We start from the raw sequence: 27,340 nt of genomic DNA on the forward strand, positions 1-27,340 counted from the left end.
CTGCACCACCCAGATTTACCTGGTAGCTGTGGCTGAGCAGTCAGACTTCTCTCAAGAAGAGTTAGGCAGTATATAGAGTATACACAATAGGGCTAAAAATACAGTAGAACAAGCAAACACTGACCAGAGCTTTGGTATAAAAGTATATAATTATTTATTTAAAAACACACTTATGAAAATACACTGGCACTAAAATATCAAGTAAGTTCAAACAGTCACTATAAGTATAAACACCTCCCTAATTAATTATTCGACAAGTCTAGGTTAAGACACCACTTATTTTATCTAAACAGAGGTGAGCGCGTAACCGTAGATGGCACTCCAATAATTTGTTTAAAAAGGGAGAGAAAAGGCAGAGTAGGAAAATAACACAGTACCAACACTTTTAAGAAACCACAGCAAGTCAAGAAAGGCAGGGTCTACTGTAGAGCAAAAAGTGAATAGGCCAGGCCCACTCTTGGAGAGAGCAAGGCGGAATGTGCCCAAGATCACACAGTGGAAATGCACTCAAAGTCTTTGCAGAAAAGTCAAAAGAGGTTGGATCAGTTCAGAAAAGCAAAGTTGGCAGGTCTGAGGTCACCCTAGTTAGAAAGTCAAGGATTTACGGGACACCTTGGACAATCTGTTGCAAGGGAAACCAGGCGGGACACAGTACCTGAAATGGTGAGAAAGCTCCAGCGGCGGCAGTTGTTCCTGGCAGCGGGTGCAAGTCGTGGCTTCAACCAGAGGAAGAGATGATCTCGACGAGGAAGAAAGCTGGAGGTCGTTGCACTGCCAGGGAAGAAAACCGCCGCAGAGTTTCCCGATTAAAAGGTACGACCCTTTTATTCGCGGTAGTGGTGAAGCGTGGCTATCCGGCCGCTGGGGTGCTTGGCACGGGCGATTCGACCATGAGACGATCCAGGAAGGCGAAAAAGGCGAACTGGTTGGTCCCACCAGCTCAAAGGGAAGAAGATCTCCTCTGTCGTCGGGGGAAGTGGTGAGTTCGTACAGCAGGGCTCCACCGGTGGTGTCGTCGTTGTAGATGGCTCAGCTTCTCCCCTCTTTGGATTCTTTAGGTCCTGTGGCGACTTCTGAAGTTCCAGTCCCCAAAGCCCTGCTTTTATGCAGAAAAACCCCCATTCATCAGCCTAGCTGTCACTCAAACATGCTAAGTGGTGAGCCGGCGGGCTCACCACTGGGCCAATCACACAAGAGTGCGACTTGAGTTGCCAAGGCAACTCAGTCTAGGGTGCCTAATCCCCCTCCCACACATCCTGTAGACCCAGGACAGAGTGGCACCATTTGGAGGGCTTTTGTGGAGAAGCCTGCCAAAAAGTGGAACAAAGGGCTCGACTTGGGTTAGAGTTTCAGAGGCGAACACAAACGCCATTTTAAAACCGAGTCCTGGCAAAAAGACCCAACCGGGGAATAAATATTAAATAAATAACCCGGCGGTATCTTTAACATTGCACCAAAAAGTGGTGCGTTTAAAATGAATGGGAAAATCCCATAGGAAATATTCCGGTGGAATATTTTGCGTGGTATCCACTGCCACCAGCCAGAAACTCGACAAGGGGGGACGGAACAGTGCCCCCTTGGAAAACAGACCCAGGGGCAATCGAATTACCCCTACCAGTACTTCCACAATATGATGGTTTGTACTGGTTCTGTTCACTATTTGAGACTAGTAAAGCCAATGGTGACTTTACATGCCCTGGGAGACATTAGTCAGTCCCATGGTATGGAGTCTATGTTTGGGGGTCACTATGACACCCCTGTGTTACTGCACTGAGGGTGCTGTGTAACACACATACCAAAAACACATGAAGCCCTATGGAGTAAAATACCCCATAGCCCATAAAACACATTCACAGTCAAAGGACATACTCAAATCATGCCTAAGAGTGGGAGAAAGAGTCTGACTCTTAGCAGGAGAAAAAAATAAACCCCACAAATCCAGCAAAGCTGCTGGGGGACTCACTAGGTTTGGGAAATTAGCCTTGACAGAGAATTCTCCTTAACAGCGGCAACACCCGCTAACAGCGGCAACACCCAACACTCTAAACGTGGTTAAAATCACCAGTGCGTTTGGAAAAAGATGGCGGGCAGGGTGGGCCTCACTATTCTGTACTCTACTCTCCTTCCGGCACGCCACATCCCTGGCCTGTCTATAACTAATGAACGGGTATATCTCCAATGGGCCAACAAACTGAGGATTGAAAGTCTCTGCTATCTGTTCGTGGGCGGGGAGTTCCTCACAATCCAACAAGCAAGGGAACAGGGTCGCAACTTGGCGCTGAATGTGTTTATGTACTTCCGACTGCGGCATGCGCTTAGGGGCCTCCTTACTTCTTTCCCGACGCAACCCTTGGTGTAGCCACTGTTGTAAGGGGTGATTCAATCACAGGGGGAGGGCCACCTGGTTTCATAGATCTATGATGGCTTGCTGTCGGAGATACAATGGGAGGGAGGTGCCCCTAGGAGGCGATGGGAGATGGCTCTGAGGGAAACTATTAATGATGAAGATTGGGTGTATGTGTTGAAACAAACTCAGAAATTCTCTAAATTCTAGCTAATACATTTCAACTTTCTGCACCAGGTCTATCACACTTCAGCCGGACTCCATAAGCACTTCCCTGATACCCTGGCCGCGTGTGGCAGGTGTAGTTTCGCCCCGGCAGGGTTTCTCCATCTGGCGTGGGAATGCCCACGGATCTACGAGTTCTGGTTGGGGGTGTTAACCAAAACCTCTCTGATTATAGGCGAAACACTGCAACCGGATCCTACTCTGGTCCTGTTGGGATGTATAAGGGCCCTACACCCCGCGAGGAGGCGCTTGGCGGGTCTGTTGCTTGTGTTAGCGTGCAGGAGAGTGGCCATGGCCTGGGGTGGGGGAGGGGCTGCCCTCCCAGCGTGCAAGGATGGCTGCAGGAGATTGCTGCCTGTCAGGATGTCGAGACTGCTTTCATACTTACTTTTCCATTGCATGCCCGGAGGTGTGGGCCCCATATGACCAATACTTGATCACAGCAGCAAACTGATAATCATATGCAGTATTGATGATGCTTGTGTTTCGGATGGGCGGTGAGGGGAATCGGACTCCATGTATGTTGTTGACTGGTTGTTAAAATACAAAAATAAAGTATTACAAAAAAATAATTATCTATGAAAAGTCAGGTTAACAGTCTCATGTCTAGTACCCGTTACCATCTGGAACTACTGGCCCAGTTACAACCCTTCCTTTAATCGGCCCACCGTGCCACGGTTGCGCAGGCAACTATAGGAACCAAACTGCATTATTGTTCCAGCCTTCTGCTTGGCATCTCCAAACACGACCTGACTCGCTTACAGGTGATTCAAAACAGCGCAGTGCGTATTGTTGCAAGCTTGCAAAGGATAGAACATGTCACAGCTGGAAGGAGAGCCCTACACTGGCTCCCTATTCGCAGTCGAATCACCTACCTCGTGATGTGTATCACGCACAAATGCATTTTTGGGCAGGCTCCCAAGTATTTAGCTAACGATATTTGATGATTAGCGGTTCGCAGAGTATTGAGATCTAACAATACCGGCCTTCTTGAAACCCCAAGAACTAATCTTTCTTATGTGGAGCAAAGAGATCCTTCCTGTATGCAGCTTTATGCGGATCTGGAATGCTCTCCCCCTGGACCTTAGACCCTGCACCAGCTTACATCACTTTAAGCGCATGCTGAAAACCTTCCTATCTGAGTAAACCTCTGGATTCCCCCAGCTTGATCTGTTTTCTTTGATCCCGTTCTGATTCACGTTTCTTGTTGTATTTGTCTTGTTGGTGCCCCTATGCCTCTGGGCTTTGTCTCACGCGCAGTATAAATAAAACCATCAAACTCCGAATCAACATCTTGAACAAATCCAGGCACCACAACAGCAATGTACTAATTGAAACTAGCCACAGAAGCCTGTATCCCTATTGAAGTGAACATTAGCATAGACTGGGCAAAACATGGATATTTTAACGTGATTTTCACCAGCCTAAAGAACAAGTTGTTGACATATTGTCAGAATCCCACATAGCATAGCCAGATGCCCAACCCAAACATGGAAGATGACTCGCATGACCTCAGTCCAGAGACAATTGCTCTGGCTCCCAGTCCAAACGCATGTTGACATATTTTCCTCAACCTCAATCGTGATGTTATGTTAAGTCAGAGACAAATCATCGAAAATCAAATTGTTTCTGATCTCCAAGGAGCCACAGATCTCAGGCTTCTCCAAATAAACGGTGGAATGCTACTCTCTAGGAAGCACATACTGATTTTAAAGTTCTTAAACAACAATAATGGCACACAACACAAATTAATTCGTTACCACGTTGGGGTTATGGCACTTAGCAACTATCTATACTGAATCGTAACTATGTAGTTTGTATAAATGTAATAATATGCTATGTGTATACATGCACGTACACTGGCATTTAAATAAATAAAATGCAGTAGGTGCACTTCATTTCTCTACAGATGATGTGGCTTGTTTTCTTATCATATGCATTTTCATTGCAGCATTTAAAGCTTCCAGACAGCCTTCATCCAGAAGTATTCCTGCTAGAAATTACTCGGAGGTAAGCCTTTATGTTAATCTTTTGACCTGTTCTAGCGTGTCAAGCGTGATCAAAATGATGACAAATTGAATTCCCTTAAAGATTGTTTCTTCTTTTAATGGGAAGCATTTAATGCTATGCAGGTTACAGGCTATTCTACATTGGATTTCAGAACGACTGACCTCAGAGGCTGACCCCACTCACTCCTCTGCATTGTTAACATTCAGGCTTCTGAGAAATTCCACTTCTGTGCTCTTTCTTTGAATTTGTAAGTGCAGTGCCATTTTAAGGAATATTTATAAAAGCATGAATAGACAAAAAGTATTGTAAACTAACCACAATAAACCACGGGGTGGCCTTGGCCCATGTTTCAATACATTATTTCTGTGTTTATGCTTTTCAATAAAGTTTAATTGCCATTAATATAATCGTTATGAACCGTCATAATCATCTTTACTGTGTTGCAGACGTATTCATGACTGTGAACATTACTATTTTTATTTCGTGTTGTAGAGTGTTCCTTTACAAGACGGAAGTCATTTCTTGCAGCCGGTCTGTGGTGGAGAGACCAGTCCCCAAGTTGGTGGACCAGGGAGTTCGGTATGGGGTATACCTCTTAAATGTAGAGGAGAGAAATCCAAGGCCATTATTAGAGAGGGGCCTGTGGGGGGGGGGCGCCAGAGCCCAGCAAGAAATGTAAAAACAAAAAAAACTTTTACATTTTATTTTTTTTTTAGATTGGAGGAAATGGGAAGGGGCAGCTAATATGGTCAGACTGGGACATAAAACGGTCTTAGGCACCAATGAAAAAATGGCCAGCAGTTGCAAATGGATATTCAGTGTTTAGTCACAGACTGTTTGAATAGTACCCAAGGGGTTGTTTTTTGTTCAAATGTAAACAAATGGTGATATTTAAAGAATATTTATTCAGCAACAATGGTCAAAACTACTAGCTGCATAGTGAAGTAACTCCTCAAAATGGCCCACATTGGCCAAAAAATGGGCCCATTTTTACTGGCCTACACTAGCATTTTGCATTTTTAGCACGGTCATCGTCATATTTCCCTATAGGCCAATCCAAGCCTGCTGGCTCATCCATATTGGGTGAGGGGGCGTCCACCCACTGGCTACCTCACCGATTATGGAGGAGCCGAGGAGCCAGCCCAGTGAAACACTGAGCACTCCCTCAGCTGCCTTTTCCAGCTGAGGGAGTGCTCCTGGGCTGGCTGAACTGTCAAAGGGAAACTGTTTGCCTTTGACAGTTAATTTCCCCAGCCGCACATGATCCCTGAGCCATGCAACGCTGGGGGTGTTTTGCTTCGCCAGCCTTGCATAGCTCATTGGAAATGCTGGCTGGGGCACTGCATGTACGTATGTGCGAGGGGGTGCTCCTGCGCCTTCTCGCACATACGGGCAGAGCAACCTGGAGCGGGGCATTTTAGCAACCACGCGAGGTACGTTTATGGCGATTTATTTTTTATTTAAATGTGTATGGATGTGTGTATGCTTGTGTTATGGGACTGTGGTGGGAGCAGGATGGGCGGCAGCACTGGGATAGTGGTGGGAGTAGGGTGGGCAGAGCCCAGGGTCTGTACTGGGAGTAGGGTGTGGTGACGGTAGTCAAAAGTACATAGCGATTTCTACATACTGTCCATCGGGCACTTTGGGGGTGCCCGGCCTGCCCAAACTTTGCTCGGGGGGGCCCAGGCCAAAAAAGTTTGAAGACCATTGGTCTAAGGTCTTGAAGAAAACCTTCAGCTTGCTCAGAAGCCCAATGGGTTTGTTTATCAGAGGTTCAGGTTCACTGAATGGCAAAGCCCAAACATCAGTCAGAATGCAGAGTTTTGGAGGATTTCAAGAAGATTACTTCTGCAGAAAAGCAGAAGTAATGGGGATTTTGCACAGTCACGGCTACATTGAATTAGATCATAGTCTGTGAGATATGGACAGTCAGCATGAGGAAAGGTAAAGTTTGACATCGGAGGCATTTTTAAAAGTGACACACGGAGGTGAATTGGTTAATCTGCAGAATAAAAGGGAGGGCAGCATCGAAGTTGAAATGGAGATTTTTTACTACCAACGCAGGTGTCTGGTAAGGAAGAGGGCCCAAAGGGTGGACCCGAAAGAACGAGGAACCTCCTAGGCAAGAATCTTAGTTTTATCAGTGTTCCATCTAATGGATTCGCGGGACAGCCACCTAGACCTCATTGAAAGGTGGAAGTTATGCTGCTGCAGCACGCTCATCTTTTCAAAGCAGGGTTTGGGAAAATAGAGATGTGATAATGGCTTGTAGAGTAGTTAGGGAAATGCAGGGAGGGGAACCAACGGCAGAGTGTAGCTATCTCGCCCTATTAGAAGAACACCCTGTCCCTACAATGGGTGCCTATCCCTAGGCAGCGTGTGGTGCAGCGCCTGTCTAATAGGGATAGTGTGGGAGAAAAACTGTCCCAAATGTATGGGTACATTTCCAGAGCGATGGGCTGTATCCTCGGTCTGCTTCCTACACCTCCCTAGAGAGCTAGAAGAAATACACAGGCATTTCCTACTGCCTGTTCGGCCCCCTGATTATTAGTCTCTCAGGTGACGCAGCAGCCACCCCACCCTCTGCCCCCACTTGGGCAAGGCTGGAAGACAAACTTACTGCTTTATCGACCAAACTGTCCTGAAGAAGATGGTTGTAACTACTATATCCCATCGAAACTGGTCGACATTTCTGGCCATGGGTGACAACCATGACCACCTTTAGATATCCCCAATAACAAGGGGTGGTATCCTAAGAAGAAATACATTAGTACCTTCTAACTCACAAGTTGTGAGCCTTTTACAGTACTTTGTATGAAGTAGGCATCACAACACTACACTTGATGCCCGCTTTTTTAGATGTTCACGAAAATCACCACTCCACATGAGATTTGATTAAATAGCCTATGGGTGAATAAAACATGGACCTAAAATCCTGCGGTCATTTATACACTCATGTCAGCTTTTTGTGGTATGATTGACAGTGATTCATTGGTTCCCCTCCCTGCATTTCCCTAACTACTATATGAGATGTGAGCTTTTACCACGTACATATATTTTTTCTCTAAAGAATCATTCTGAATGTGATACAACGCAGTTGACATAACAATTATGGAATGTAAGATACTCTTACTTTGAATTACCCTGATGTTTCACCTTGTGGTAATGGCTTGCCCAGACTATGCGGTCCATACATGGGCGTGAGTACAGCAGGGTCAGAAAAGATGGTTCAGTATTTGTCTTAAGGGATGCACTGAGAATGGGACGTGTGTGGCCCTGATATAATTTGGCAGAGGTTACATTCACAGAGCAGGGAGCTAAAAGAGAGCCATATAAATCAGTTAAGTCACTTGAAGGCTAGAGTTGGAGGAAAAGGTGATGATGGTAGCTCTGATTCAACGAGACGGGGTAAGGGGTAGCAGTAAGTGCCAGGGAGAAATCCTCCTTACCCAGTGTCTTTCAGGGCCACCGCTAGGTTGGAAGGGAAAGTAGTGCCTCTAGAGGAATCATAGAGTTGAAGGTGATGGGGGGGGGGGGTATTACCATGTGATCTGACCAGGGTATGGGGACAGAAAGTGTATCAGAGTTAAGGTTGAGCGAACATGAAAGAAAAGTGTAGCACACATGGTGGGAGTGGCCAAAAATCAGTTGGCCGAGATCAAAAACTGCCATGCTGCACAGAAGAGAATGAACAGTAGGGTGGGAGGGTGTATTTCCAGACAGGTGCATTTACCAGAACAAGGAGGCTGTTACATGCCACTGTATTTGTAAGGCAAGCCATATATTAAGTTACATATAATATCCTTTCCAGTTTACATATGCAACCTACTACATATGCCTGCACATGTTAGCCGGAAACTGAGATACATGATTTTGTTATACGCATATACACATCTGCATGTGTGCTGCTAACCAATTGCTGCATATATTTTAGACTCTTGCACGCATTTGCTATAATCTAATGTGTGTACTTATGCTCTCTGCATGTGAGAGAAATAATGACTGTATTCATTTATGCTTCACCACCACCAGCTGAGATTGTACTAAACTTGTCTCTCCTCACCCATCATGAGTCTAGGAAAGTCCATAACTATACCTTGTACATTTGCATCTCAATGCTCTAACTGTATTCGCCATGCATATTAGTATATAGTTTCAACGTCTGCACAGACACCTTGCTAACCTCTTAGAAACTAAACTACTATACTACATAACCGACTGCTTTATTTTGAACCCAGATATGTTATTACCCCTGATGCTCATCACGGGCCACCTTGCAAGCCTTACCACTCTTCCCATTAACACCATGTCAGCACCCTTCAGCCATTTCAACCCATCTATGGCCACTAACTTACCCCCTGCCCAAAATGTTGCACCAACCACCTTCCTACCTCAGCTTAAGGCTATCGGCACGATACCTAATAATTGTAACATTGTCCTGCTACCTCCTCCTCCAACTATTCCAAGTTCAAAAACTTTGGACATGAGCAGTAACCATATGTTACATTGTGCAGAATTACAAAGGATCCAAAGACCTATCAACAAATCTTTGTCCAGCCAACCATGTACCACTAAATGGAGGAATTACAGAGTTGGCTCCAGACTAACCAAGCCCCCACCTACATACACAAAAGCACTGTGCCACCCACCCTCAAAACAACCCCATCATAATCTACCCATATCCAAACCCAACCTAAATACTAAATGTTTGCTGCACAATCCTAATACTACAAAAACTGCCAACATTACTATCAAAATCCCAACCACGGAAAACTATAAAATTAAAGGAGCCCTCATCAATGCTCGATCCCTTGTGGCACAAGCCTCTGAGATCTCTGGCATCATTACCTGTAACCAATTAGACTTCCTAGCAGTCACCGAGACATGGTTCCACAAAGCAGCTGGACCTGCTATCGCTCTAGCTGTGCCAGTCAACTTCTATATCTTCAGAAAAGATAGAGTAACAGCTAAAGGGGGTGGTGTAGCGATCATCTACACCTCACCTTGGACTGGGTCGCTAACAGCAGCTGCACCCGGCGCATTTCCTCCTCTGAGCCTTGCATATGGACAGACCACTACCTGATCTTGTTCACTATCCAAGATAGCCCCCAACCTAACGCTACTAAGTCTTTGGCTCCATCAGCTTATACTAGATGCAAAAATAACATAACAATGGCCAAACTCCTACCCCTGATTCAACCTATCACTAATAATGCCAACCTCCCTACTGACACCACAGAACTGGCTGATCTATACAATAATACCATTAAATCAGCTATAGACATCATTGCCCCTCTAAAACTGAGTAAAGAAAAACAGACGGCTCACCTAAATACGTTTTTCACCCCCAGTCTAAAAGCCCTCCGCAAGGAAAAAAGACAGGCAGAAAATGGCTGGAAAAAGAACCCATCCACCCAAAACAAGAATCTCCTCACCTCCCTTACAAACAAATACAAAAAAGAAATCGTACAAACCAAAAAAGATACCTTCAACGACATAATTAAAAAAGCGAACTCAAGCACCAGGGACATTTTCTCTACACTCGGAGAATTAGAATCCCCCATCACCCCTGTTAACTCATGCACCAAAGACAAAATCTGGTGTACTAATACAAAACGCCCTCTGCAACAAAATAACAATTTTTCAAGACAAAATACTAGCCAAAAAATCATCGCTTCATAAGATCGCTCTTGAAACTCAAGAAGCCATCCTGCTAGAACTCACCAACAATCAAACTAAACTACTTAACCAATTTAAATGTAGGTCTACCTCAACCTTTGAGACCGAAAACATCATTAGATCTCTCAAACCCTCACGGTGCCTTGGAGATACATGCCCTGCACCTATCATCAAGGAAGCTGCAAGAGACCTAGCGCCCTTTGTTACCACCTTTTATTAACTCATCTTTCAATTCCTGCTCTGTTCCTATCATCCGTAAAGATGCCTGGATACTTCCACTCCTAAAAAAACCTAACCTTGACCCTAGCATCCCGACCAACTACAGACCAATCACAACAGTATCAATCCTTCTACAAATTCTAGACAGAGCTGCCTATCTCCAGATTCAATCTTACTTGGAGATCAATAACCTATTAGGCACCCGACAATCTGGTTTCAGGCCCTGGCACGGAACGGAAACAGCCTTACTCGACCTCAAGAACCAAATGACTGACCGGGAAGACAAAGTGTTGTGATCTCTAGGGCAATGAGAGTGAGCCGGCTCAAAACAACCAAAAACCGAAGACAGAAAAACCTTTCTCCCAAGAGTGCGGCCTGCAGGGTAGACATGATACCTGCCAGGCCAGCGGCTTGAGCGAAAAGTCAGGAGCAGAAACAGAGCTAGAGGGAAAAAACAATACCACAATGTGAGCAACAAACCTCTGGTCCACGAACTCCGCAACACCCCCTACAGTACACCCCACTCTTACCTGCTGAGTCAAGTTAGAATGTGAAGAACCTACATATCCTGTGAGAAGACTTTGCAGAAAAGAAGAACCAGGTCCCAAGAACAAGTCTCAATCCACGTGCAAAAGTTCCAACAAAGCTAACACGAACGACACAAGGGCGCGTCTAAGAAAGTTCCAACAAATCCAAGTAGAAAAGGAGCCAAGAGATCCAGGTGAACTGCAGGTAGGTGACCCGGGATGAGAAAACAGCAGAGCGTCCAGGGGTCACATGGGTGTAGTTGTGCAGCAGGTAAGTGACCGGAGTAGAAAACAGCAGAGCGTCCGAGGTCACTGGAGTGGGAGAAAGCAGAAGGTAAGCGCACCGCAGGTAAGTGCACAAAAAGGACCAAACTGCAGTAGAACGAACAGCGGTCACTGTAAAAGATGCTGAGGTGCAGATTAGGAAAAGGAGGTGAAACCAGGGTAGTGCACAAAGCGGATTCACAAACTATGTTCCGCGTAAGCAGGATAGCAGGAAGTTAGTGCACGGACATAAAGCTGAGCCAGCAACAGAAGTTCCAATGCGACAAGCAGATCCAGGGGCAGAGAGAAGTGCGGCGTCGGGAGGAAGTCTAGGAATTCAATAACCGAGTAAACAAGCACTTTGAGGAGTGGGGAACCGGGCGTCAGGAAACAGACAAGGAACAGACGAAAGGCAGTCCTTTGAAACAATCCAAGGATCGGGATACCAATTGGACGTAATTACAGATGCGACTTAACGTGAATCCACAACACAGTTAAGGAGCATCTGAGGAGTGTTTCTTACCGATACTAGTAGTCTTAACATCAGGAAGCCGTGAGGCACGTCGCTTCTGTATCACGTGACCGTGTTTAGACGGGGAATGCTGGGCAATGTAGTTTCCCTGAGATTTTCGCTGTAACAAGCTCCACGGCAATCCCCAGTTATTCTTGATCCCACGGCTATACAGGGGAATCGAAAGCCGGAACATGACACAAAGGAGAAATCTCTATCCTCCTACTCCTAGACCTCTCCGCTGCTTTTGACCTGGTTGACCATAAAGTTTTATGTAACCACCTCAAGACCGCCGCCAACTTCTCCAAAGAGGTTTCCACGTGGATAAACTCTTTTCTTAACAACAGAACTATCAGAGATTTCTCCCCTTCTGCTTCAGCAGACCCAGTACATATTATGTGTGGAGTACCACAAGGGTCCTGCGTTTCCCCTACTTTGTACAATATATTTACAAAGCCATTCTTCGACATACTTGACAAAATGGGTGTCTCATACACTAATTATGCTGACGCCTCCCAGATCCTTATCCCTATCCAGGGTGACTATGACACAGACGTAGGGCTAATCAATAGAATTTACCAGATCATACAAACCTGGATGGCCACACCCAGCCTTTGTCTTAATGACGAAAAGACTGAACTCCTTATCATCGGCACCACCAACAGACTCAATAAACTCCCCATCCAATACAATGCCATTATTATTGATGGCATTAAGATAAAAATTGCTAAGGAAGCTTCTATCTTGACTCGGCTCTCAACCTGAGCAAACAAGTAAACGCCACAGCCTCTGCAACTAGCTACACATGCAAACATATCTATGCATGTAAACCATTCTTGGCCACAGAGAGCTGCCTCACTATTGCCCAGGTTCTAATCGTATCCAAATTGGATTACTGTAACACACTTTATCTGAGCACCAGTATACAAAACACTAACAAACTCCAAACTCTTCAAAACAATGCCTTAAGAGCTGCTCTCGGCATCCCTAAAGGCCTACAAATCTCGCATGCAAAACGATCCATCAGCTGGCTAGCTATCAAAGATAGAATTAAACAAGTCACTGAACCTGACGCACAAATGTATCAATAACAAGGCACACACATACTTGTCTGAGTGGTTCCTCAAACATACTTCAGAAAGGCCCATCAGAAAAGCACAGTGTAATTGTATCAGAGTGCCCAACTCAAAAAAAAAAACAGGAGGATCTAGCTTTCCAGTCCTGGCATTCCAACTCTGGAACTCTATTCCAGACCCATTTAGAGCACTACCCCCACCCCCTGTCTTCAAGATTAATGTTAAATATTGGTTGCACGCCAATGACCACTGAGGCCCATACCACTGCCTGTATATATGTACACTGTATATTCCCTGTATACTTAATCACTGTAATTATCCTTGTATATTGCCCTACACTGTACTGTACCATCCTTCTTTGCCTATATACCTGTAACATATTTTATGTACCCTTTACAATGTAATTACCTTTTACAATGCTTTCTACTGTACTGTACTCTCATGTTTAACCATGTACCTGTAACCTAATCTATTTCAAGCGCCCAGATGCCTGACGGCCCGGCGCGCTATACAAATAAATAAACAAACAAACATCTGCACAATAAAAGAAAGCCGAACAGCATAGAACTTCTAGTTTCTGACTTGACGCTTCATATTTTACTTAATTATCTCAGTCAGAGCAGAGTAATATGGTTCCCTTTTTTATCAGTAAGCAAGTGGAAAACCTCTGACAGATCAAGGCATATATTTGACCTTAAATGGTAGCCCTTTTTTTGTCTGTGTTGCTAATACAAGGCGACATTATGCTAGACTTAATTCCATTTTCTGGTAAGATGATATGACATTGATAGTTTTGCAGTGTGTTATGAATGAACAAAATGCTACAGCAAATCTCATTCCACACATCATCCACATCCACCAATACGCAGATGACACACAGGCCTACCTCAAGATATCCTCTATCGAAAAGGCCTGCCTCTCATTGATCCAGTTGTGGATGTCCAGTGCTTGCCTGAAGCTCAACCCCTCCAAGACTGAATTCCTACTGCAGCCCATCAACACCGAGCACCGTGACATCCAGACGTGGTTCTCTGCTATGCACCTTGAGGGCTTCACACACCAGCTGGCCACCTGTGCCAAGTCCCTTCTGTTTGCCATCAACAGACACCTCTCCTTCAAACAGCACATAGCAAGGAAGATATAAACAGCTTGGTATCAACATTTGAATGGATTGTTTCCTCCCACATATTGCTCATTTTATGGTAAATCCTTCAGCTGCTTCGGAAATTTGTTTTGTGGTAGAGGGCGCTGTGCTTCGTTGTCGACTCCATTTCCCTCTAAGGCTTCCATCCCCTCTCGAGGCTGATATAATCGACAGTATATATAGCACGCACAGCGCCTGTTATTCAATTCCGTTTTCCTGCTGGCTTGGCTTCGGATACGGTGCAGTTCTTCTGTCAAGTATTACGATTATTCTAAAAATGTCAACCCCTAAAACCGGTTTTAAGAAATGCGTCGAGTGTGGGTCAAAGATGTCTATTACCGATCCTCACTGCGTTTGTCTGTGGTGCCTAGGCATAGATCACAAGACGGCAGACTGTGCTTCCTGTCAGTCTGACAGGGAAGGCACTCAAGGAACGAAAGGGGAAACAGGCTACTGGTAGCCCCCTCAGAAGTCCCCTTTCGCAACGCCTTTGAAAAGATCATCATCGGACGAACATAGTTCGAGGGGGTGAGTTGCCGCAGAGAAAACATTATAAGAAACGTTCTCAATCTCGTAGCGGTTCCCGTCACTTGTCGTTGAGGAAAAGATCAAAGAAAAAGCATCATAAGGCTCCTTCTTCCTCCTACAAATCCTCTCCTCTCCTGACTGCAAGGTGTCCTGCCCAGATAGGTCAAAAGCTGAATGGGAGACGTTCCATCTCCAGATGATGGTAATCTTTGTAAAGGTTGTCCCGGCCCCTTCGAAGGAGATCGTAAAGTGTCACAACCGTGTTGCTCTTGCGAATGCCGATAAGGAGTCGAAGTAGGCTAAAGCTTGCGTGCCCTCAAGCCCGGGCCGAAAGCTGTCAGCCTCTCGCGAGCCGTCGAGGAGAGGCCTGTTCCTCTACTCTCAAACACTTCTTTGAGTCACGGGTCAAGCCCGTCAAGGGCATCACCTTTTGGTGTCGAAGGTGCCAAAGCTACCTACGTCTTCGTTGCCCAAGAAGGACTTATTAAAGTCTCTTTCCTTTATTTGTGAGGGGGCGGAAACCTTAGACCAGGATACTCCACCTTTTGTACTGGAAAATGGGACACCTAATGTTCCAGAGGCACTAGTGTCTGATGAGTCCAGGTTTGAAAATGTATATGAGATCCTAAAGAGTGCAAGTGGCCCTGAAATTGACTTTGTCACGTCTGACCCATCTGAGCACGCTGAGGCATCATGCGGAGGAAATGGTGTGCTTCATGTTCATCCTCTAACAAACTGGCCTGCTGCAAAGGCAATACCGGCTCTCCGTTCTCACCAAGACAAGAGCCCATATCCAAGTCTGCATCTCTGCGGCATCTAACAACTCGGCTGAACTCTTTAAAATCTGCAAGGAACTGGCCAATCCTTCCGCTGTCACTACCTCTCCTGTCCCCTCCCAGGCCCTCTGCACGGCACTGGCTTCTCACTTAATTTCAAAAACCCAGGACATCCTGTCCTCACTCTCCTCCTATCACCTCCCTCCCTCTACTCCCTGCTCTTCCTCTGATCCTTCTGCACCCACCCCCACCCCATCCTCTGCATTTCCCCTTTTCTCTGCAGACAAGGTTTCTCGACAAGTCGATCTATGAAAGTCTCGTCGAAACAGGTTAACCGCTGTTCCTCCAAAACTATCAAGGCCACATTGACTCCCTGGCTCCTGCCCTGGCCAATTTCTGCAATCACTCCTTCGCCACCGGAGTCTTCCCTTCCTCCCTGAAGCACTCCCTTGTGCACCCTCTTCTTGAGAAACCCTCAGCTGACCCCTTCTGCCCAGCCAACTATTGCCCTATCTCTATCACTCCCTTCCTGGGCAAGCTCCTGGAGAAACTTGCCATCTCCCAGCTTAATCTCCACACCAAATCTGTTGGTTGTCTTCATGACCATCAATCTTCATGACCATCAGTCTTGCTTCAGGGCACGGAAACTGCTCTCCTGAACATCCGTGAAGACCTGCTCTCCAACCTGGACTCCAACACCCTGTGTGTCCTCATCTTACTTGATCTCTCTTCTGCCTTTGACCCTGTCAATCATGCCATCCTGCTCAACCATCTCCGTGACAACCTGGGTATCACTGGACAGGCTCTGGCGTGGCTGATGTCTTTCCTCTCCAAACGACCCTCCCAGTTCCAACTCAGGTCCTTCCTCTCCAATATCTTTTTCTCTACCTGTGGTGTCCCCCAGGGGTCTAACTTCTCTCCCTGGCAGTTCAACCAATACTTGGCATTCCTTGCCCATCGCATCGCCGCTCTCTGCCCCAACTTTCAGTGCTATGAGGATGATACCCAGCTCATTTTCAGGCTACCCTCGGCCTCTTCTTCTCCTTCCCTCATCTCTGTCTGTTATCCAGGAGTGGTGTACCGCCAATGACCTCTGCCTTAATGCCAGTAAAACTGAGATCCGACTCATCGGCACACCCACTCCCTCCTTCCCTGCAGCTCTCTGGCCGGCCTCTCTTGGCCCTCTTCCTGCCCCCACTTTCAAGGCTAAAAACCTTGGGGTCATCTTCGACTCCACACTCTCCTTCTCCCCTCACATCTCTGATGTCTCTAAGAAATCCCACTACCAGCTGCACCTCCTCAGAGGTATTCTTCCTTTCCTCTCCTTCCCCCAGAAGCTCACCATCTCCAGAGCCCTGGTTCTCTCAAAGCTGGACTATTGCAACAGTCTCTGTCTTAATCTGCCTGCCTATACTCTCCGCCCTCTGACACTTATCCAAAACAGGACTGCGAGACTTGTCCTTGGCCTCAAGCCCAGGGATCATATCTCTCCAGGACTGTAATCTCTGCACAGGCTCCCAGTGGCTGCAAGGATTACATTCAAAACACTCTGCATTGTCCATAAGGCTTTCTGGGGTCTGGGGCCGGAATACCTTCAACTCTCTCTTCCCAAATACCTTCCTTCTCGAGCTTTTCGCTCATCTGCCTCCAACTCCCTCAGGGTCAGTCGCTTCTCCAAGCAACGAGTGGGTGGTCGAGCTCTCTCTTCAACAGGGGCCTCCCTCTGGAACAGCCTCCCTGAAACCTGAGGAGAACCATCTCCGGTTCCGGAAACACCTCAAAACCTTCCTCTTTGCTTCTGCTTTCTCTGAATCTCTCCCCTGCTGAGATTCCTGGCTGAAACTGCACTGGTCACCTGGCCACCCTTTCTGATCTTGGATCCAATCCAGGCCCTGCTTTTTGCACACTTGCCATGCCCCCACGGCAACCGATCGCACCTGGGGACTGTTTTCTGTATCCCTACAGTCCCCTACCAGCACTTGTATTGCGCTTACCTTGCACTTGCCACCATCTGGCCGCTTGTATTATTTTATTACCTTATTTATTCTTTCCATCCCTTGCACTGTACTTTCCCCCTCTACCCTCCCCCAGGCACTTGCCCTTTCTCCCTACCCATGCACTTGCGCGATCTGAATGTCACCTGGCGTAGTAGGATCGTTGTCTGTTTCCCACTGTTTTCCAAACACTTGTGTATGGGCGCGTTATAAATGCCATATATCATATCATACAGACAACTAATGAACAGAGTGACAGAATACCTGAGTTGGAGGAGGCCAGCTACTGCCTATGAGCAGGATGACCTAACAGACATTCTAGACAAGGGTCCACAAAAATGCCCTATTTTACCATTTCACTTAGCATTGAGTGATGGCGAACTCGCCGTCCCCTTGAACCAACCATGTTGTCAGTAAAACTTTGACCAAAAAATACAAACCATCTAGCATTGACCCTGAATACCTCTCAAGGCATCATACCCCGGAAAGCCTTGTGGTGCAGGCTGCCACATCCACGTCTAGGCAAGCGGCTTATCCTACCATCTCACCAGATAGGGACGACAAGCCCTTTGACACACTAGCGAAAAGGGTTTTTTTCAAACAGTAGTATGGCTCTTAAGTCTATCAACACCACTTGCGCTCTGGCCAAATTCACCCACACCTTATGGGACTGTATAGAAGAAAGGGAGGGTTTCCTTAATATCGTAAAAGATGGAAAGGACGCAATCTGTAAATCCAACCGAATCAGGTTTGAACTCTGATGATAGCGTTGGTGGGGAGTCATAATGTCGAAAAATAAATGTCGACAGACAAAAATGTCGACAAAATAATGTCGAAAAAAAAATGTCGACTTTCGTTTTTTTTAATTATATATTTATTTTAGGGGTTCGGGAGTAAAAAAAAGGGAAAAATAAAAAAAAAAATAAAAAAAAGGGGGGCTGGGGGGGAACCCCCCCCATTTCGAAAAAAAAATGCATTGAAAAAAAAGTCGTTTTTTTTCGACTTTTTGACTGTCGACATTTTTGTTGTCGACATTATGACTATAAACCGATAGCGTTAGCAGAGCCATGGTGGCTAGCACAGTAATGCGCAGGCTTGCGTGCTTACGAAAGTCTGGGTTTGCACTGGATGTACAGTCCAGGTTTCTTAACATGCCTTTTGATGACACATCTTTTTGGCAACAAGTCTGAGGAAAGCCTTGAAAAATTACAGACCTGAAAGGCAGCGGCCAAGCCTCTCATTTCCGCTATAGGACAGCCTCAACCTTCTCAACATACTGCTCAGGCATGGAAGGATCTATCCTTTTGCTACTATTCCTCATTTGGAAGAGCGAGAGGCCAGGTCAGTGAAAGAGGCCAGAGAAAATTCCCTCATGGTGGACGAGAAAGCGGTGCTAAGTATGCCCAGGTAACAGATGCCTTACAATCAGCCAATAATCATGCTGCCTCAAAACCCCTCTCGGGCCTTAGTCCACAGGACTGCGGTGGGGGCCAGCCTCGGTCAGCATTTGGAAGAATGGCGGGGCATTACTTGGGCCTTGCAAACATTGTCCAGTGTCACTGCCTCCTCTTTTTAAGAAGGCCACTGGGGAGCCACTGCCTTCAAAATTCCTGATCCGTTGCTCGTGCCGGAGATCTCCAGTCTGCTGGAGAAAGGTGCTAAAGAGCTAGTACCTTTGACGGAAAGGAACAGGGGGTGGTACCCGCCTTCCTTTTTAATCCCCAAAATGGACGGAGGGTTAAGACCCATTTTGAACTTGAGATACTTGCACAAGTACCTTAAAGAAGGACAAGTTCAACCCTTTCTCAGATCCTTCAGGATAGGATGGTATCATTTTTACCTTCAGGACGCTTACTTCCATGTGCCTATTCATCACAGGCACATTCGGGCTGACCTGCGCCCCGAGGGTTTTCACCAATTTAATGGCAGTGGTGGCAATGAGTTTCATGGGGGGGTGGATTCACGTCCACCCCTACCTGGACGATTGTCTTATCAGGGCCAGTTCTCCCGAATAGGTCCTGGAACATCTCAGCACCACCTGCCACTCTCTGCACAGACTGGGCTTCTCCTTCAATTTCAGGAAGTCCCACATGATTGTTAAGTTGGATTTCTAAACTTTGACCTGGTGGGTAGAAGTTTAGGAGGCCATCCCCGTTTATTGGAACTGGGGAACCTTTGGACAAACCAGACCAATCTACGGTAGCTTGGCAGGCGGTCATGACTAAGTCTCAGGATGGGGGGGGGGGTGATTGGAAGGCCACAATGAGCACACACAGCAAAACTCCACAGATTACTCTTAGACAGATGTATCAAAAATACATTTATTGTAGGCCTTTAAAATTAAAACACACTTAAACCACTGTTATGAAGAAACAATACCACACACGATTGTTCACTATGTAACATATTTACAATTCTGAGAATAGCCTAATACTGATGATGGGGGTAGGAAATTAACCACAACCTGCAACAGAAAGGGGTTAGTTTGTCACATATATCAGTGTAGGCAGTCCTTCATCAACAATCCCTAACTTATCTAGTCAAGCCCTATGAACTGAGGAGCCTAGCGCTCAAAGTACTGTTGTGCATTAACAACGTGTGGTTGTGCGTAAAGCGGTAAGTGGATACTCTTCAGGCTACTGTAGCTGCTCAGGAAGGGGCTTGAGGCGATGAAGTACAAGTTCCTATTCCTAGAAGAGGGTCTACCCTTGCAGATAGAGTGGCGTTCGAGTTCGGGAATAGCTGGGGAGTGCCGGCTATCCCAGCCAAGGTGAGTATCTTTTGAGGGACACTTCTGAATAAAAATGAATGAATGTGCGCTGGCAGCACCGTGAAGTTAGGAAACTAATCACCGACCCTCGACACAGTCCAGGCTAAACTTTGGCAGTTTAGCCCACTTCGGCTGTAGGTGTTAACCCTGCAGTTTCAGGCCCACAAGCTAGCGATTCCTCAAGTCTTGAGTCTCAACTCGGCAGCGTTCCTTTGCGATACCCTGGGTTCGAGTTGGACAGTTCACTGGATGGCCCAGGAACACTTCCAAAGAGGCTCCTTGCGAGTGTAACTAGGAGAAGCCGAGAGTAGTTGTTCCCACTACTCCAAAGGGGCGAAGCGCCCTTTCAGGTCTTCTTGGTTCGATGAAGAAACCGGGGTCAGACAGGGCAACAGCAGAGTCAGGGTGCCAAACCTTCCTAGCACGTCAACAGCGGTTCCTTGAGTCTGCTTTCTTGTTAAGGATACTTGGCTCCTTATGAAGTTTTGTATGAACCTCAGTAAGTCGGCCTGGAATGGATGCAGAACCCCTTCTCTTATCCGAGATTCGGTTTGCGCTCAAATCTCAGATAGCCAATGGAAGATCTGCTCTCTTGCATGCACGCCAGCCGTGGGCCAATCGTGGCCCACAGTGGTTCCAGTCATTCATGGCTACCAGACATACTGCCACCAGTAGTGTAGATTGGGACCAGACAGTCCCAAACCTCTTCCTAGGGCACACGTGACATGCAGGAGCAGCAAAAGGTGTGGTTTTCCCAGGAGGCTGCATGCCCAAATAAGTAATACCCGGGTCTCTGGACCTGGGGAAGGCAAAGGGACAAAATGGCCAAAGGACAGAACAAAAGACTTTGTGGCACGGCCATTTTCGGCACTGGCCACAGTCTTGAACCAAACGCGGTAAACGCGGTATGGTCCATAAAAACGAAGTAAAAATACTTTTAATCTAAACTTCTGCCACCAGTTCGTCGTAGGCACACTTGCACAAACACCAAAAAATCCTTAGAGGGTGGCTAGGGCCATAAAACAAAAGGACCCCTATGCGCAGTACTGTAAGGTACCTGGAACATAGATAATCTGTTACCAAGAAATGGCAAAAAACTCGAAGACTAAGGGGAACATAGTTTCCCAGTACTGACAACCTGAAGGATGCATCAGTTTCCCCATAACAAATGAACGAAAGCCCAGAGGCGTGCAGCTGAAGGCTGTGCCCCACTGGAAAAGTCATGCTAGGTACTCCAAACAAAATCTAAAAGTTTGGGGGTTCACAAATGGAGTGAAAATTGCACCCAACACTCGCCCCTCCCAGACTTAAGGACAGGAGACTTAATCCACTGCTGGATGAGTCTCATGTTCAGGTCGACTAAACATTCTGTACAACCCATCACTGTTGCTATGTTGGACACCTGGCCTGTGCCCAGTGGTGAAGGCAAACCCTTGCAGGCTTACAGACCACCTGAGCAACTTTGGCTTCTCTACCTTGATGTTCATTAGCCACTTTAAGGGCTTATGGGCATTTGCACAGTGAAGTGGGCCCCATAGAGGTAGGGCCTCAGCTTCCTTAGGGCCCACACAACAGAGAAACATTCTTTCTCTACAGTGGACCACCTGAGCTCTTTGTTCTTAAGCTGGCGACTAATGAATCCAATCGGGTGTTCCTTGCCTTTCTCATCTACCTCTGATAGTACAGCACCTATCCCAGTGTCTGAGGCATCTGTCTGCACAATAAAAGCATGTTTGTAGTCAGGGCCCCAGTGTCTGAGGCATCTGTCTGCACAATAAAAGCATGTTTGTAGTCAGGGCCCCAGAGGGCAGGGGCCTGGCACAGGGAGCCCTTCAGCCATTGAAGAGCTTCTCACACTCCTCAGACCAAGAGACATTTGTGTGTTTATTTGGAGTGGTGAAAGCAGCCAGGGGCAGATATGGTGCAATAGTCTGTATGAAATTACGATAGTACCCAGTGGGCCTAAGAAGGCTCTCACCTGAGTTTGGGTAGTGGGGGGTTAAGCCAGTCTTGTACTGCTTGTACTTGACTGGGTAGAGGCTGAATTCTCCCTCCACCTACTTCATGTCCAAGGTAGACCACAGATCCTTGGCCAGTCTGGCACTTGCTGGCCTTCATGGTCAAGCGGGCCCTCTGAAGAGCCTGCAATACTATTCCCAGGCGTTTCACATGTTCTTCCCAGGTGGCACTGAAGACTGCTATATCATCCAGATATGCTGAGCAGAATTCATCCAACCCATTTAAGACATGATTCACAAGCCTTTGAAAGGTAGCAGGTGCATTCTTCAATCCAAAGGGCATTACCCTGAACTGGTAAAGACCCTCTGGGGTTGAGAATGCGGTCTTCTCCTTGGCATGCTCTGCTAGGTATATTTACCAATGTGCTGGCGTACTTGGAGGCACCTAAGGTATCCACCAGCTCATCAGTTCTAGGCAAGGGCTGAGCATCTGTCCTGGTGGCAGCATTCAGAGCCCTGTAATCCACACCGAACCTCAACTCAGAGGTACCTGCCTTTGGCACCAGAACCACAGGACTGGACCATGGACTACTAGAGGGTTCAATCACCCCAAGATCTAACATCTTGTTGACCTCCGCCTTTATGTAAGATCTCACCTTATCTGACATTCCGTACCCTCTACTTTTGGTAGGCACACTGTCTCCTGTGTCATTTTTGTGTTTGCACCAAGGTGTCAAACCTGTGGTCCGATAGAACAAGGGGGCGAACTGCCTAAGCAAAGTTCTTGCTTCCTCTTGCTGGGTAGGAGTCAGGTGAGGGGCCACATGGACACCCTCTCTGGAACCATCTGAAGGGTTACCCTGGAATAATTCAGGCAGAGGTTCAGGTTCTTCTTCCTCTCTGTCTGAGGGCAAAAGTAGTGCTTCTATTTCAGCCCTACAGATGAAAGCCTTCAGCCTATTTATGTGGAACACTTTGGGGGCCAGACCAGGTCTCTTAAGGTCCACCAAGTAGTTTACCTCACCCAGTTGCTCCCTAACGGTATAAGGGCCTCATCATTTGTCCTGTAGGGCCCTAGGCCTTATAGAAGTCATAATCAGCACTTCCTGGCCTGGGGTGAAGTGAATAAGTGAAGCCTTCTTGTCATACCAATTTTTCACCAGAGTCTGACCTGCCTTCAATTTATCACTGACCTGAGCCCTTCAGAAGGACCATTCTCTTCCCAACACATAGTCCACTACATTGGTAGTGATGGAAGGAGTAGGGGGTTCCCATCACTCCTTGACTGTGGCCAGTGGTCCCTTAACAGGGTGACCAAAAAGAAGTTCAAAGGGGCTGAAACCAACACCATCCTGAGGTACCCCTCAGTAGGCAAAAAGTAAGCATGGTAACAGGAGATCCCATTTTCTCCTTTGAGGTTCTCCCAGAACACCAATCATGCTTTTGATAGTTCTAGTACACCTCTCAACTAAGCCATTTGTTTGTGGGTGATAAGCTAATGAAATCTTATAAGTGACCCCACACTCTTGCAACATGGCTTGCATGTACTTAGACATAACATTGCTGCCTCTGTCTGACACAACTTCTTTAGGGAAGCCAACCCTTTTAAAATGCCTAGCAATACTTTTGCAACTGACTTGGGAATCAGTCTTCAATGGGTTGGCTTCTGGATATCTGGTGGCATCATCAACCGACAGCAAGATAAACCTATTGCCAGAGGATGTCGGACTGTCAAGGGGACAAACAATGTCAATCCCTACCCCCTCAAATGGCACCCCCACCACAGGGAGTGGCACCAATGAAGCCTGCATTGTAGAACCACCGTTACCAGAAATCTGGCAAGTGACACAACTCCTCCAATGGCCTTCCACCTGGACCCCCCCATCCTGGGCCAGTAGAAATGCATGGATAGCCTCTGCTTGATCCCAAGGTGACCAGCTAGAGGAACTTCATGCGCCAAATGTAGGAGGAAGGGTCTCACTTGAAGGTGGGCCACCAACCTCCTATGGTCACCTTCAGTAGATTCTGTGGGCTCACTGTACAGGAGCCCACCTTCCCAATAAATCCTATGCTTCCCAGGATGTTTACCCTCAAGCTGAGAGCAGGCCTGTCACCCAAGGCCTTCTAAAGATGGGCACTCACGTTGGCTCTTACTAAAGTCTTCCCTAGCACGGCCCCTTCAACCAATAAACTTTGGAGTTCAGGATGGTCATGTGGTTTAAGAAATTCAGGCAGCACCTCTTCCTTGTCACTTACCCCATCCACGGCCCCGCAGTCGGTCCTCTCCTAGGCTCCCGCTGCACCGCCGATTCTGGGGCCTTCCTGTTCTTACACAGCCATGTCTGCAGGGGCTTGCGGTCTGCCCCGATTCACCCACTCACGTTTCCCGGGGGAAGTGGCGTGGCTGGGAGCCCACTGGGAGCTGCACAGTTGCGGAGGAAGCCGCATCTTAATTGGAGGTTGTCATAGCGCATCCTCTATGCCCGGCGTACGCGCTCCTCCAGTCACGTGATCTGCAAGGGATCACGTGATTCGCCAACCAGGAAATCAGTATAAAAAGATACACAACAGGCCGCCCTGTGCTTCTCATCTGTTTTCCGACCAGCATTTGGCATCCTGTGTTCTTTCTGCTCCTGTGATACCTGATCTCAGCTTTCTCTACCGGACTGCACCTGGATTTTCCCTGGATTTTGGTGTTTGGTGTTTTCCCCTTGTGTTCTTTCTCCTGGCTGGTTTTCTGTGCTTGACCTCTGGATTGGCTTTCTGGACTGCTTTTGGAACTTCCTTATGCCTTAGTGAACTGGACCTTTTTTCCCCTTTTTCCCTGGATACAGAACTGTGGATTTTGTGGACTCTCAACTTGGATTGTTTCTTGCTGGAACTTCTTGCTGGAACTGTTCAACCTCACAGCTACATCCTTTACTGCATCTCTACAAAAGGGGAGTCTTTCCTGCTCCTGGGGTTCTCTTCTTCTCCCATCCTCAATCCCAGCCCTGGTGCCCCATATGTAGGTGGTTTGCTTGGCTCAGCAATTTACTGTGTGGTCAGCTACAGTGTCTATAACCTTGCTTTGTTCCTTTTCAGCTATGTGGGGATCCTGTGCTGCTGTTCCAGCCCACCTGTGGCCCCACTAATCGGTCAGCGAATAGCTACTGCCTCTCTGACTGGTGCTTGGGGACGGAGGTACTTTAGTCCACTCGGAAATTCACATCTTGACACCACCTCAGTGGTAGGTGAGTTAGGGAGAATGTTTTCTTTCCCTCTTCTTGGTTTCTTGACTCCCTTAGTCTTGGGTTTCCCCTTTGGCTTTGGCTCTGCATTGGACTTGGCCAGGGCAGCCTTTGTTTGTGACCTTCTGCATGGTCGTTATGTTTCCCGCACAAGACGTAAGTCTCTGAGGTCATTTCCCAGCAGAACCTATCCAAGGACTTCTCTCACAGGAATCCTTACTACTGTACCATTGATGTTGCGATTTATAGGCATTACTGGGAACTTGAGAGGGGGGGCCCATCAGCTACCTTGGTGGACATCAAGGGAGCTCTGGCAAGCTCCTCTTGGTTTACCAATGTGAAACCCACCACAGTTCTGCTGGCCCCACTATCCCTAAGAGCTGGAATGTCTACTCTGTTGATCAGCACACTGTCCTTAAAGTTGTGCTTGGTATTATCCGGAATACTTGCATAAGCCTCTGAGACTGTAGGCTCCCAGGAACCCAGGGATATACTAAGACTACTTCAGATTCTATCCCTCTGGGGAAGGAGTCTGAAGAGAAGGATGCCCCTGTGATAATTTCTTCCTCCTCATGAGGGGAAGGCCAGACTCAGAGTGGACCCCCAATGTTTTGACCTTACATCTGGGGTTCCCCTTCACGTGTTCACTTGCTCCACAAGGCACACAAGATCTACTGTGTCTTGGGACACAGGGAGGCTTACTGTAACCAGAACTATGCTTGGGAGGAGGATTCCCACTATTCTGAACATTCTCATGTGACTTACCCTTGTTATGCTTTTTGTGGCCCTTATGGGAGGATGTTTTATCAGATCCCGACCCTCCTTATCTTTGTGCTTTCTTCCCTCCTCCTGCTTACCAGGAGCAGGCTTGTCCTTATGGGACACCCTATGTGACGCCCATTAATCTGCTGCACTGGCTTATCTCTTAGGATCTATCTCCTTAGAATCAGCCAAGTGCTGCTTAAGCTCTGGGGAACAAGTAGCACAAATATGTTCTAGCATGACTAAACAAATCATACCCTCATAAGTGGTTACCTTGTAACCTTCCACCCAGCCATTCAAGTTTTTCAAGGAATCAGTTACATATGAAACCAAGTATTACCTTCTTTCTTTTCGGAATCCCTGAATCCTTTCAAGTATTGGGCAGGAGTCTTCCCAAACGTTAAGACCAGGGTTTGCTTTAATTTCGCAAAGTCTTTTCTATCCGTCATATGATATGACATGATATTATAGGTTATTTATAACAAGCTTACTACCCAGAGGTTTCTAAGCGTGGACCCGGGGATCGAACCTGTGTTGTTCTGCGTCATCTTGCTTCCAAGGCAAGCACGTTGCCCCTGAGCTATCCTCCCGAGCAATGACAATGCAGCCAGAATGGGGCAGTCGACTGAGCAACCATGCAATTTTATTAGCATCCACAACTTCTTTCCCTTCACATGCATAATCAAATGCAGTTAACCAATCCATGATGAAATTCTTGTTATCATACACACTAAGCAGATCTTTTGGGAACCTTGGATGAGAGGAGGAGCTAGACTCTTTACTAGATCTTCTAGAGGAGGAGCCATTGGCAGCTTGTATCCTAGCAAGCTCCAACTGATGATCCCTGTCCTTCTGTTTCTTCGCTATCTCCAGTTCTATCTTAGCAATGCCGAATTCAAGCTCTGTCTGCTTAAACAGCAGCTTTTGTCTTCTGAATTCCAGTATGGCCTCGCTCTCAGAGCCAGCAAAAGAAAAATTGGACTCTAAATCATCCTGATCATCACCTCTCCCCTCAATGAAGGCAGCAACAGTCCTGTCAGAACTGTTACTGGGAGCCGCCCCAGCACCTTCTGCACTGACATCGGAGGGACAAGCTGAGAACTGGCTTTCCTGCCATTCCATGATCTTTTGGATCATTTCAGCTTCTGTGCCAGAGGCTGACAAACCACTTTCAGCACAGATCTTTCCAAGCGTTTCAGATTTGGAAGCACTCAGTTATGTTCGCAATTGCTTCTATGCTATAAGTGAAGTGGCTTACAGTCAATTTAAACTGAGGTCGCTGTATTTTTTGTGTAACTACAACCTAGGTATTTCACCAGCGTG

General features: G+C 46.9%; 1 protein-coding gene across 1 annotated transcript in view; it reads left to right on the top strand.

Moving 5' to 3' along the window:
- MRE11 (MRE11 homolog, double strand break repair nuclease) overlaps positions 1–27,340 on the top strand; it is a 1,502,633-nt gene that overhangs the window by 1,221,531 nt on the left and 253,762 nt on the right. Inside the window, exon 17 of the mRNA XM_069639266.1 lies at positions 4,521–4,579. Within this exon, the coding sequence (XP_069495367.1) occupies positions 4,521–4,579 (59 nt within the window). The remainder of the gene's footprint in view (positions 1–4,520; positions 4,580–27,340) is intronic.

The sequence above is a fragment of the Ambystoma mexicanum genome, chromosome 7q, assembly GCF_040938575.1.
Source record: "Ambystoma mexicanum isolate Mex_15411 chromosome 7q, UKY_AmexF1_1, whole genome shotgun sequence".
NCBI lineage: Eukaryota > Metazoa > Chordata > Amphibia > Caudata > Ambystomatidae > Ambystoma > Ambystoma mexicanum.